The 11360-nt window shown below is 47.4% G+C and overlaps 1 protein-coding gene across 1 annotated transcript in view; it reads right to left on the bottom strand.

Moving 5' to 3' along the window:
- Positions 1 to 11360, bottom strand: part of EEF2K (eukaryotic elongation factor 2 kinase) — an 81164-nt gene that overhangs the window by 56151 nt on the left and 13653 nt on the right. The window contains exon 2 of the mRNA XM_026455365.1: positions 1871 to 2192. Within this exon, the coding sequence (XP_026311150.1) occupies positions 1871 to 2116 (246 nt within the window). The 5' untranslated portion in view covers positions 2117 to 2192. The remainder of the gene's footprint in view (positions 1 to 1870; positions 2193 to 11360) is intronic.

The raw sequence follows: 11360 nt of genomic DNA, 5'->3' as shown, positions 1-11360 counted from the left end.
TTTCTGAGACAGAGTCTCGCTTTGTCGCCCAGGCTGGAGTGCAGTGGCCGGATCTCAGCTCACTGCAAGCTCCGCCTCCCGGGTTTACGCCATTCTCCTGCCTCAGCCTCCCCAGTAGCTGGGACTACAGGCACCCGCCACCTCGCCCAGCTAGTTTTTTGTATTTTTTTTTTTTTAGTAGAGACGGGGTTTCACCGTGTTAGCCAGGATGGTCTCGATCTCCTGACCCCGTGATCCGCCCATCTCGGCCTCCCAAAGTGCTGGGATTACAGGCTTGAGCCACCGCGCCCGGCCAGGCCAGAGTATTTTTAATTTCAAATCCCAAAGTGACAATAGGAATTTTGTTTACAGTACTGATACTTAACTGTTTGTGAGGATTTGATTAAGTAAGGATAATGGTATTGCACTTTTGATGTTTTACCCCCACTAGTTATTATACAAAGTCCAATAATGTTCGCCTTTCCCCCTCTTCTTTTTTTGAGATGGTGTCTCGCTCTGTCACCCAGGCTAGAGTGCAGTGGCACGATCTTGGCTCACTGCAACCTCAGTCTCCCGGGTTCAAGTGATTCTCATGCCTCAGCCTCCCAAGTAGCTGGGACCACAGGTGGCACCACCACGCCCGGCTAATTTTTGTGGTTTTGTAGAGACAGGGTTTCGCCATGTTGGCCAGGCTGGTCTCAAACTCCTGACCTCAGGTGATCTGCCTGCCTTGGCCTCCCAAAGTGCTGGGATTACAGGCGTGAGCCACCACACCCAGCCTCTCCCCCTCTTCTTTATACCAGCTTTGCTATGGTATGAACAAAAATCCCTATCAAAATAAGTATGCTTTTCCTCAGTCCAGAGAAGGATGTCCAACCCTAAACAGTGTTTTTTTTGGCCGGGCGCGGTGGCTCACGCCTGTAATCCCAGCACTTTGGGAGGCCGAGACGGGCGGATCATGGGGTCAGGAGATCGAGACCATCCTGGCTAACACGTTGAAACCCCGTCTCTACTAAAAATACAAAAACTAGCCGGGCATGTGGTGGGCGCCTGTAATCCCAGCTGCTCGGGAGGCTGAGGCGAGAGAATGGCGTGAACCCAGGAGGCGGAGCTTGCAGTGAGCTGAGATCACGCCACTGCACTCCAGCCTGGGCAACAGAACAAGACTCCGTCTCAAAAAAAAAAAAAAAAGTGTTTTTTTGTTTTTTTAAGATAAGCAACATGAAGAATCACATTGCACATATGTCTGTATACCCACATACACACATGCAGGAGTGCTTTCAAAATATTCAACACAAAATTGGACAAATGTAGAAGACACTTGAGAGAGAGAGAGAGAAAGAAAGAAAGAGAAAAAGAAAGAAAGAGAAAGGGAAGGAAGGAAAAGAAAGAAAGAGAAATAAGGTCCTTAGTTTGGGAATTTTCTATTGCCATAAACAAATAAAAGTTTTTAAAAAGAAGTAAGATCTTTACAGTTTGCAAAGTTCCCCAGTAGTTGCTAGTTTATTCTGTTCTGTTCCATTTCTTTAAAAAACAAAAACAAACCCAGCACCTCTGCACTCCAGCCTGGGTGACAGAGCAAAACTCTGTCTCTAAAGAGAACTAAAATAAATAAATAAAACAAAACATTGGACAAAACTCAGCAAAAGGTTTTCACAACTCCGTAGTGTGTCCTGGGCTACTATTTGAAAAACACCCAGCTCCAAGGTAATGAAATTTATTTTAAATCAACAATACCCTCCCTGCTTAACAAGTATATCCTCAGATCAGAGTTTAGAGCACTGGCCAGGGTTTGGAAATACGAAGAAGACCCCAATCAGCGACCCCAACCCTCCATCCCTTACACAGCAGCTAAGCCGGGTGGGGAAGGTGGCGTAGGTGGCTCACTCACCTTGAAGTGGAAAGAGTTTGCCGGAGACCCGCTGGATCCATACCGCTCACTTTTTGTTAGGTTGCTGTAGTACTTATTAACCTTGGAATTGACATTCTGGTTCGACCTTGGGTCATCGGTGATGGGGCAGATGAAGTAACCTTCCTCATCGTCGCTGTCCCCATCAGAATCACCATCATGGCCAGCTCGGGGGGACTGACCGCCATCAACGCCTTCCAGGCGGAAGATGAGATCTTCGTCTGCCATGTTCCTGGGGTACTGGTCTTACCCAAGCAGTATCCGGCACAGCCAGAGTTACCGGGCAAATGCAGAGGCGAAGGTCCTACAAGGAAAGCAAGGGCCAGAGAGTGGATGCTGGGGCCCAGGGGTGCGAATTCGCCCGACCCTCACCCCAAATGCTGCAGACTATCGCAGGTGCTGGCACCCTTAGGGTAAAACCTAGAGCTATTTTTGGGGGGAGGCAGTTGGCAGCACCCAGGAACATTTTAAATGTCTAAACCCGCTGACCCAGTCATTCCACTTCTAAGAATTCAGTGTTTGCAAATGTTGGAACCAGGTTGGGAAAGGAACTGCTTCTTAAGCAGAGTGCTCTTTTTAGCACATCAATTAGATCGAGGCACTCCTCTGCTTAACGCCCACCCCCAGCAGCTTCCTTTCACATTCATAATAAAATCCAAATGCCTTGGTAAGGCTGCAAGAGCTGTGTTCATCTAGCGTGCTGCGCGCTTCTCCTCTGGCCCTGGCTGCTCTCCAGGCACACTGGGTTTCTTTCTGTTCTGTGAGCACATTAAGTTCATTCCGACCTCCGGGCCTTTGTACTTGCCGTTCCTTTCGCCTGGAACAACCTTCCTAACAGTGGGCTCTTTCTCATCATTGAGCTCACAGCTCACAGGATGTCTCTTCAGTGAAATACTCTGTGAATCCCCAAATCAAAGAACCCTTAACCCAACATGCATATCCAATCACTCCCTTGCATATCACCCTGTTCCATTTCTTCTTTTTTTTAGATGGAGTCTTGCTCTGTTGCCGGGGCTGGAGTGCAGTGGCCGGATCTCAGCTCACTGCAAGCTCCGCCTCTCGGGTTTACGCCATTCTCCTGCCTCAGCCTCCCGAGTAGCTGGGACTACAGGCGCCCGCCACCTCGCCCGGCTAGTTTTTTGTATTTTTTAGTAGAGACGGGGTTTCATCGTGTTAGCTAGGATGGTCTCGATCTCCTGACCTTGTGATCCGCCCGTCTCGGCCTCCCAAAGTGCTGGGATTACAGGCTTGAGCCACCGCGCCCGGCCTTCCCTGTTCCATTTCTTCTTCTTCTTTTTTTTTTTCTGAGACAGAGTTTCACTCTTGTCACCCAGGCTGGAGTGCAATGGTGCGATCTTGGCTCACTGCAACCTCCACCTCCCAGGTTCAAGCGATTCTGCTGCCTCAGCCTCCCGTGTAGCTGGGATTCCAGGTGCCTGCCACCACAACTAGCTAATTTTTGCATTTTTAGTAGAGAGGGCTTTCACCATGTTGGCTAAGCTGGCCTCGAACTTCTGACCTCAGGTGATCCACCTGCCTGGGCCTCCCAAAGTGCTGGGATTACAGGCGTGAGCCACCACATCCAGACTTTTTTCTTTTTTTGAGACAGCTCTGTCATCCAGGCAGGAGTGCAGTGGTGCAATCCTAGCTCACCTAGGTGACTGCTTGACCTCACAGGCCCAAGTGATCCTCCTGCTCAACCTCCCAAGTAGCTGGGATCACAGGTGTATACCATCAAGCCTGGCCAATTTTGTTTGTTTTTTTTGTAGAGACAGGGTCTCCCTATGTTGCCCAGACTCGTCTCAATCTCCAGGGCTCAAGTGATCCTCCTGCCTTGGCCTCCCAAAATGCTGGGATTACAGTCGTGTTTCATTTCTTCACTGTGCTTTTCTCGAAGTGAAATCACCCCGTTTACTTTGTTATTGCCTGTATGTCCAGTACCTCCCAAAGTGTGTGGCACTGAGAAGGCACTCAACGCACTTTCCCGGAATGAAGGAGTACCTCTAAAAGCGTTTTTTTTTGTTGTTGTTGTTGTTTTTTAATGTTTGCTTGTTTTTTTGTTTGTTTTCCTTTGAGATGGAGTCTTACTCTGTCACCCAGGCTGGAGTGCAGTGGCATGATCTTGGCTCACTGCAACTTCCACCTCCTGGGTTCAAGCAATTCTCCTGCCTCAGTCTTCCGAGCAGCTGGGATTACAGGCACCCTCCACCATGCCCAGCTAATTTTTGTATTTTTAGTAGAGACAGGGTTTCACCATGTTGGCCAGGCTAGTCTTGAACTCCTGACCTCAGGTGATCTGTCTGCCTTGGCCTCCCAAAGTGCTGGAATTACAGGCGTGAGCCACTATGCCTGGCCTAAAAGCATTTCCTGTAGCACAATCAGTAACAGCAACAAAACAAAACCCAACAGCCCCAAATGTCCAATAGAAGCTCATTACACAGATTACAGTATTTCTCTCTACGCCATGAAATACTCCGTGACTGTTACAAAGGGGAAGGTCCCATACCCACAGACACGCAAAAATAATCAAGAAAGAGTTCAGGAAGATTGCAGGATAGAACTGTCACATTTACGGCCACCTGATTTTCAACAAGGGTGCCAAGATAATTCACCCTTAGTTTTACAGTCACTTGACTTTCAACAAGCGTGACAAGATGATTCAACAGGGAAGGAAGAATGCTTTTTTTTTTTTTTTTGAGAGGGAGTCTCACTCTGTTGCCCAGGCTGGAGAGCAGTGGCGCAACCTTGACTCACTGCAAGCTCTGCCTCCTGGGTTCACGCCATTCTCCTGCATCAGCCTCCCGGGCTGGGACTATAAGAGCCCGCCCCCACGCCCGGCTAATTTTTGTATTTTTAGTAGGGACGGGATTTCACCTTGTTAGCCAGGATGGTCTCGAACTCCTGACCTTGTGATCCACCCACCTTCGCCTCCCAAAGTGCTGGGATTACAGGTATAAGCCACCGCGCCCAGCCGGAAGAATCTTTTCAACAAATGGTGTTGGGATAAATGAATATCCATGTGCAAAAAAATGAAGTTTATCCCCTTCCTTATGCCATATGCAAAAATTAACTCAAAATGGATCAAAAGCCTAAATTAGGAGGTAAAATTCTATTAGAAGAAAATATAGAATAAATTCTTCATGACCTTGAGTTAGGCAAAGCCTTCTTGGATAAGATGCCAAAAGCAACAGCAACAATATAATAGATAAATTGGACATCACCTGGGCTGGAGGTGGTAGCTCACGCTTGTGATCCCAGTACTTTGGAAGGCTGAAGCAGGTAGATCACATGAGGTCAGGGGTTCGAGACCAGCCTGGCCAAAGTGGCGAAACCCTGACTCTACCAAAAATACAAAAAATTAGCCAGGTGTGGTGGCACCTGCCTGTAATCCTAGCTACCTGGGAGGCCGAGGCATGAGAATTGCATGAACCTGGGAGGTAGAGGTTGCAGTGAGCTGAGATTGCACCACTGCACTCCAGCCTGGGTGGTGAAGTGAGACTCTATCTCATAAATAATGCCGAGCGTGGTGGCTCAAGCCTGTAATCCCAGCACTTTGGGAGGCCGAGATGGGCAGATCACGAGGTCAGGAGTTTGAGACCATCCTGGCTAACACGGTGAAACCCCGTCTCTACTGAAAAATACAAAAAGCTAGCCGGGCGAGGTGGCTGGCGCCTGTAGTCCCAGCTACTCGGGAGGCTGAGGCAGGAGAATGGCGTAAACCCGGGAGGCGGAGCTTGCAGTGAGCTGAGATCCGGCCACTGCACTCCAGCCCGGGCGACAGAGCAAGACTCCGTCTCAAATAAATAAATAAATAAATAAATAAATAAATAAATAAATAAATAAATAAATAAATACAGAGCAAGACTCCGTCTCAAATAAATAAATAAATAAATAAATTGAACATCACCAAAATCAAAAACTTTTTTGCTTCAAAGGATACCATCAAGAGAGTAAAGAGAGACTGGGCATGGTGGCTCATGCCTGTAATCCCAGCACTTTGGGAGGCTGAGCTGGGTAGATCACCTAAGGTCAGGAGTTCGAGACCATCCTGGCCAACATGGTGAAACCCCGTCTCTACTAAAAATACAAAAATTAGCCAGGCATGGTGGCATGTGCCTGTAGTCCCAGCTACTCGGGAGACTGAGGCAGGAGAATTGCTTGAACCCAGGAGGTGGAGGTTGCAGTGAACTGAGATCACACCACAGCACTCCAGCCTGGGCGACAGAGGGAGACTCCTTCTAAAAAGAGAGAGAGAGAAAGAGACAACCCACAAATTTTGCAAATTATATATCTGATAAAGGACTATATTAAGAACTCTCACAATTCAACAATAAAAAGACAAATCAAATAAAAATGGGCAAAGGGTTTGAAAAGACATTTCTCTCAAAAAGATATACACGTGGCCAATAAGCACATGGAAACATACTCAACATCAATGGCCATTAGGGAAATACAAATGAATGTCACACCCATTAAGACAGATACAAGTTAAAAAATGGAAAATAACAAGGGCTGGCAAGGATGTGGAAAAATTGAAACCCTTCTGCACTGCTGGTGGAATGTAAAATGGTGCCAACTGCCTTAGAAAACACTCTGGCACCAGCCTGGCCAACATGGCGAAACCCCGTCTCTACTAAAAATATAAAAAGTAGCCGGGCATGGTGGTGCATGCATGCCTATGATCCCAACTACTTGGGAAGCTGAGGTGAGAGAATTGCCTGAGCCTGGGAGGCAGAGGTTGCAGTGAGCTGAGATTGTGCCACTGCACTCCAGGCTGGGCAACAGAGTGAGATCTTGTCTAAAACAAAATAAAAAAAAAAACAAAAACAGAAAAAAAACCTCAAAAAGTTAAATACTGAGTTACCGTATGACAGCAATTCCACTCCTAGGTGCTGAGATACACCCCAATATGGATGAAATTTACAATCACTAGGGGAGGTGAAAGGCAGTCACAAAAGACTATACACATTGACTAATTCTCTGTATATGAAACTTCCAGAGAAGGCAAAGCTACAGCAACAGAAAGTATATTAATGGTTGCCTGAGGATGGAGGTAGGGTGTGGTGGTGGGAATGGTTAGGGGGAAATGGGGAATGATTGCTAATGGGTATGGGGTTTCTTTTGAGTTGATGAAAAGGTTCTAAAATTGATTGTGGCTATACGACTGAATATACTAAAAACCATTGAATTGTACTATCTATCTATCTATCTATCTATCTATCTATCTATCTATCTATCTATGTGAGACGGAGTCTCACCCTGTCACCCAGGCTGGAGTGCAGCGGCGTGATCTCAGCTCACTGTAACCTCTGCCTCCCAGGTTCAAATAATTCTCCTGCCTCAGCCTCCCGAATCGCTGGGACTACAGACACGCACCACTGCAACCAGCTAATTTTTGTATTTTTTGTATTTTTTAATTTTTTAGGGATGGGGTTTCACAGTGTTGGCCAGGCTGTTCTCAAACTCCTAACCTCGTGATCTGCCCACCTCAGCCTCCCAAAGTGCTGGGATTACAGGCACGAGCCACTGTGCCCAGCCAGAATTGTACATTTCAAATGAGCAGATTGTAAGGTATGTGAATTATAGCTCAAGAAAGCCAAAGTTAAAGGAAAGAAAGTTGGATGTGGTGGTTCATGTCTGTAATCCCAGCACTTTGGGAGGGCAAGGTGGGAGGATCGCTTGAGCCCAGGAGTTTGAGACTAGCCTGGGCAACATAATGAGACCCTGTCTTTACAAAAAAAAAAAAAATACAAAAAATTAGCTGGGTGTGGTGGTGTGTGCCTGTAGTCCCGGCTACTCAGGAGGTTGAGGTGGGAGGATCACTTGAGCCTAGGAGGTTCAAGTGAGCCCAGAGGTTGCAGTGAGCTGAAATTGCACCACAACACTCCAGCCTGGGCAACACAGCAAGACCCTGTCTCCACGAAAAGAAAAAGGACATGTGTACATGCATGAAAACTTCCCTGAAAAATCCACAGGAACTGTACAGCACTTGAAATAAGCATTTGTAGAGCTGGGGGAAACTTTTTAATTTTTTTGAGATGGAGTCTCGCTCTGTTGCCCAGGCTGGAGTGAGGTGGCATGATCTTGGCTCACTGTAACCTCTGCCTCCCAGGTTCAAGGGATTCTCCTGCCTCAGCCTCCCAAGTAGCTGGGACTACAGAAGCCCACCACCATGCCCAGCTAATTTTTATATTTTTAGTAGAGGTGGGGTTTCACCATGTTGGCCAGGGTGGTCTTGAACTCCTGACCTCAAGTGATCTGCCCACCTTGGCCTCCCAAAGTGCTAGGATTACAGACATAAGCCACTGAGCCTGGCCAGCTTTTTAAAACTTTGTACATTTTACAAAGCTGGATTGCTTTAGACACAAAATAGTAAGTAAATTAGTTTTAAAATTTTTTTACATCAAACCAATAATTCCAACTTTTTTGACAGTGCTGTCGATCAGGTGTGCAGTCTTCTAGAGCCAAGGCTTTGGTCTTTTGGCTGCTGAAGCAGGAAATATATTTATATCCTAACCCAGTACACGCTTATAAAATGCAAGGTAAAATTTCAAGAAACTGTGCTTAGCCTTACTTTGTATAATGCACTCTTGCTATTTTTTTTTTAATTTTATTTTTAGAGACAGGTCGCCCCAGCTGGAGTGCAGCGGTGTGATCACAGCTCACTGTAACCTCCAACAGCTGGGTTCAGGCGATCCTCCCACCTCAGCCTCCAGAGCAGTCCATGCCACCATGCCTGGCTAAAGATTTTTATTTTTGTACATACAGAGTCTCACTATGTTGGTCAGGCTGGTCTTGAACTTCCAGCCTCAAATGATCCTTCCACCTTGCCCTCCCAAAGCACTGGGATTACCGGCGTGAGCCACTGCGCTTGGCCCACTCTTGCTATTTTCTGTTCTACTTAAGTATTTTCTTTCTGTTTAATCTTTTTCCTTAACACACCACCCACACATTGATTTCTATACTCACAGTTTGAAAATCGACGTGAACTGCTGTTTGTTTCTTATCCTCTGGGCAAGACACGTCACAGGCCTGGATCCAATGCCAGAGCCACCTGATCCTGCTTGTCACCAAAATCTTCCCTGAGCCCTGGGCTGACTTCTCCACACTGTCAGCTGCTCCCAACCCCAGTGCCTACTCTGCCCTGGTCAGCCCTTGGCCAGAATCCCTGCTGACCAACATGGTGTGGTGCCAGGAGCTGCCAGCAGGCCCAGCCTACTCAGCAGCCACTGGGGGCCAGGATGGTGCCAGGAGAAGGTCCAGAACCACAGCCCCAACCTGCAGACCTCCAGACAGTGTAGTTTGGTGGTTAAAAGCTCAGATACAGGGCCAGGCACGATGGCTCATGCCTGTAATCCCAGCACTTTGGGAGGCCAAGGTGGGTGGATCGCTTGAGCTCAGGAGTTCGAGACCAGCCTGGGCAACGTGGCAAAATCCTGTCTCTATGAAAAAATACAAAAATTAGCCAGGCGTGGTAGCGTGTGCCTGTAGTCCCAGCTACTCAGGAGGCTGAGGTGGGAGGATCACTTGAACCTGGGGAGGCAGAGGCTGCAGTAACTGAGATTGTGCCACTGCCTGGGCAACAGAGCAAGACCTCATCTCAGATAAGCAAAAAACAATAAAAAAGCATGCTCAGATTCAGGATCTGGGCTGCTAGCGAGTAAATCTTGGCTCCTTACCCAATTAATTCACCTAGCCGACTCCCTCATCTTACAGTGTGGGGAGCCCGGCCCTCAGCCATGTCCCACCACAGACCTGACGTTCTCCTCGGCCCTGGGAAACGAAGGCAAGCAGCTGTGACCCTGCCTGGCACAGAGCCTTGTACACAGCAGGCACTTGATATGCATTCCAGAGCCAAGTGAGTGTCATCTGTTTTATGGCTTTTGAGTTGTCATAAATTTGCTCTTAAGGCAGCTGTGACCAACCATCCCCCAATAGCTGTTCACTCTTTCTTTGTTAATAACAGAACCGCCGGGTTTTGGCTAAGCATGTCACATGGCCACTCAGGATACATTTCCCAGACTCCTTTGCAGATAGATGTTACCGTGTGAACAAGTTTTAGCCAATGGGATATAAGAAGGACTGTGTGCAACTATAGGGAAGGGTTCTCAAAGGGAATGTGCCCCTTGACTCGCCTTCCAACCTGCTGGCTGAAATGCATATGTGACTGCTGGAGCTCAAGCAGCTACCTTAGACCATGAGGTGGACGGCCATGTGCTGAGGCTGGAAGAGCTATGAGACAAAGAGAATCTGGACCCCTTATACCATGAGACAGTAAAACAATCCTGGACTCACAATCTTTATACTTTGATACCTAAACTTGTATAATCTACTGTAATTTTCTTTTTTCCTTTCTACTTGCTAATTTTATTTGGTAACAGTAGCTCCTCTCCCATATCATAAAAAAATTGCACCTTCTTTTTGGTAAAGTTTTATTTTTTGAGAAAGGGTCTTGTTCTGCTGCCCAGGCTGGAGTACAATGGTGCGATCATAGCTCATTGCAGCCTTGATCTCTGGGCTCAAGTGATTCTCCTACCTCAGCCTCCTGAGTAGCTGGGACTACAGGTGTGTGTCACTATGCCCACCTAATTTTTTTTTTTTTTTTTTTTTTTTTTGAGATGGAGTTTCATTCTTGTTGCCCAGGCTGGAGTGCAATGGCACTACCTTGGCTCACTGCAACCTCTGCCTCCCGGATTCAAGTGATTCTCCTGCCTCAGCCTCCTGAGTAGCTGGGATTACAAGCATGTGCCACCATGCTCAGCTAATTTTTTGTATTTTTAGTAGAGACAGGGTTTCACCATGTTGGTCAGGCTGGTCTCGAACTCCTGGCTTCAGGTGATCCACTCGCCTCAGCCTGCCCACCTAATTTGTTATCTTTGTAGAGACACGGTTTCACTACATTGCCCAGGCTAGTCTCGAACTCCTGGCCTCAAGCAATCCTCCCGCTTTGGCCTCCTAAAGTGTTGGGATGACAGGCGTGAGCCACTGCACCTGACCTAAAGGTCCCATCCTTTATGACAAATGGATGCCTGGGCAGGGTCGACCTGGGAAAACTGTGGCCTCAATCCAGAGGCCTAACTTGGCAGATACTCTTACATTTGCACATGAGGACTGGGTACCTGGAGGATGCTGGATTTCCCCAGACACGCAAGAAACCTTCCTTAGCCCCTAAGTCAGTTCCAAGAGGCCTGTTCTAACATCAGGCAGGGTACCCAGCCTCCTAGGGATCTCTGTCTAACCTGGGGTTCCCTTGGCCCAAAGAAAGGATCTGCGCCTGTGATGAGAACAGGACTCCAGCTGAAAGACATCAGGATTCTCTTGAAAGTTTTCTCTACCTCACTCAGGCATCCACATCTTCTCCTCCCAGTCCTCATTTCTTTTCTTTTTTCTTTTTCTTTTTTTTTTTTTTTTAATTTTTTTGTTTGAACTCCTGCCCTCAAGTGATCCACCCTCCTCGGCCTCCCAGAGTGCT

Source organism: Piliocolobus tephrosceles, chromosome 17 (assembly GCF_002776525.5).
Source record: "Piliocolobus tephrosceles isolate RC106 chromosome 17, ASM277652v3, whole genome shotgun sequence".
NCBI classification, from domain to species: domain Eukaryota; kingdom Metazoa; phylum Chordata; class Mammalia; order Primates; family Cercopithecidae; genus Piliocolobus; species Piliocolobus tephrosceles.
The sequence above is the reverse complement of the archived record's forward strand: the minus strand, read 5'-3'. Positions and strand labels throughout refer to the sequence as shown.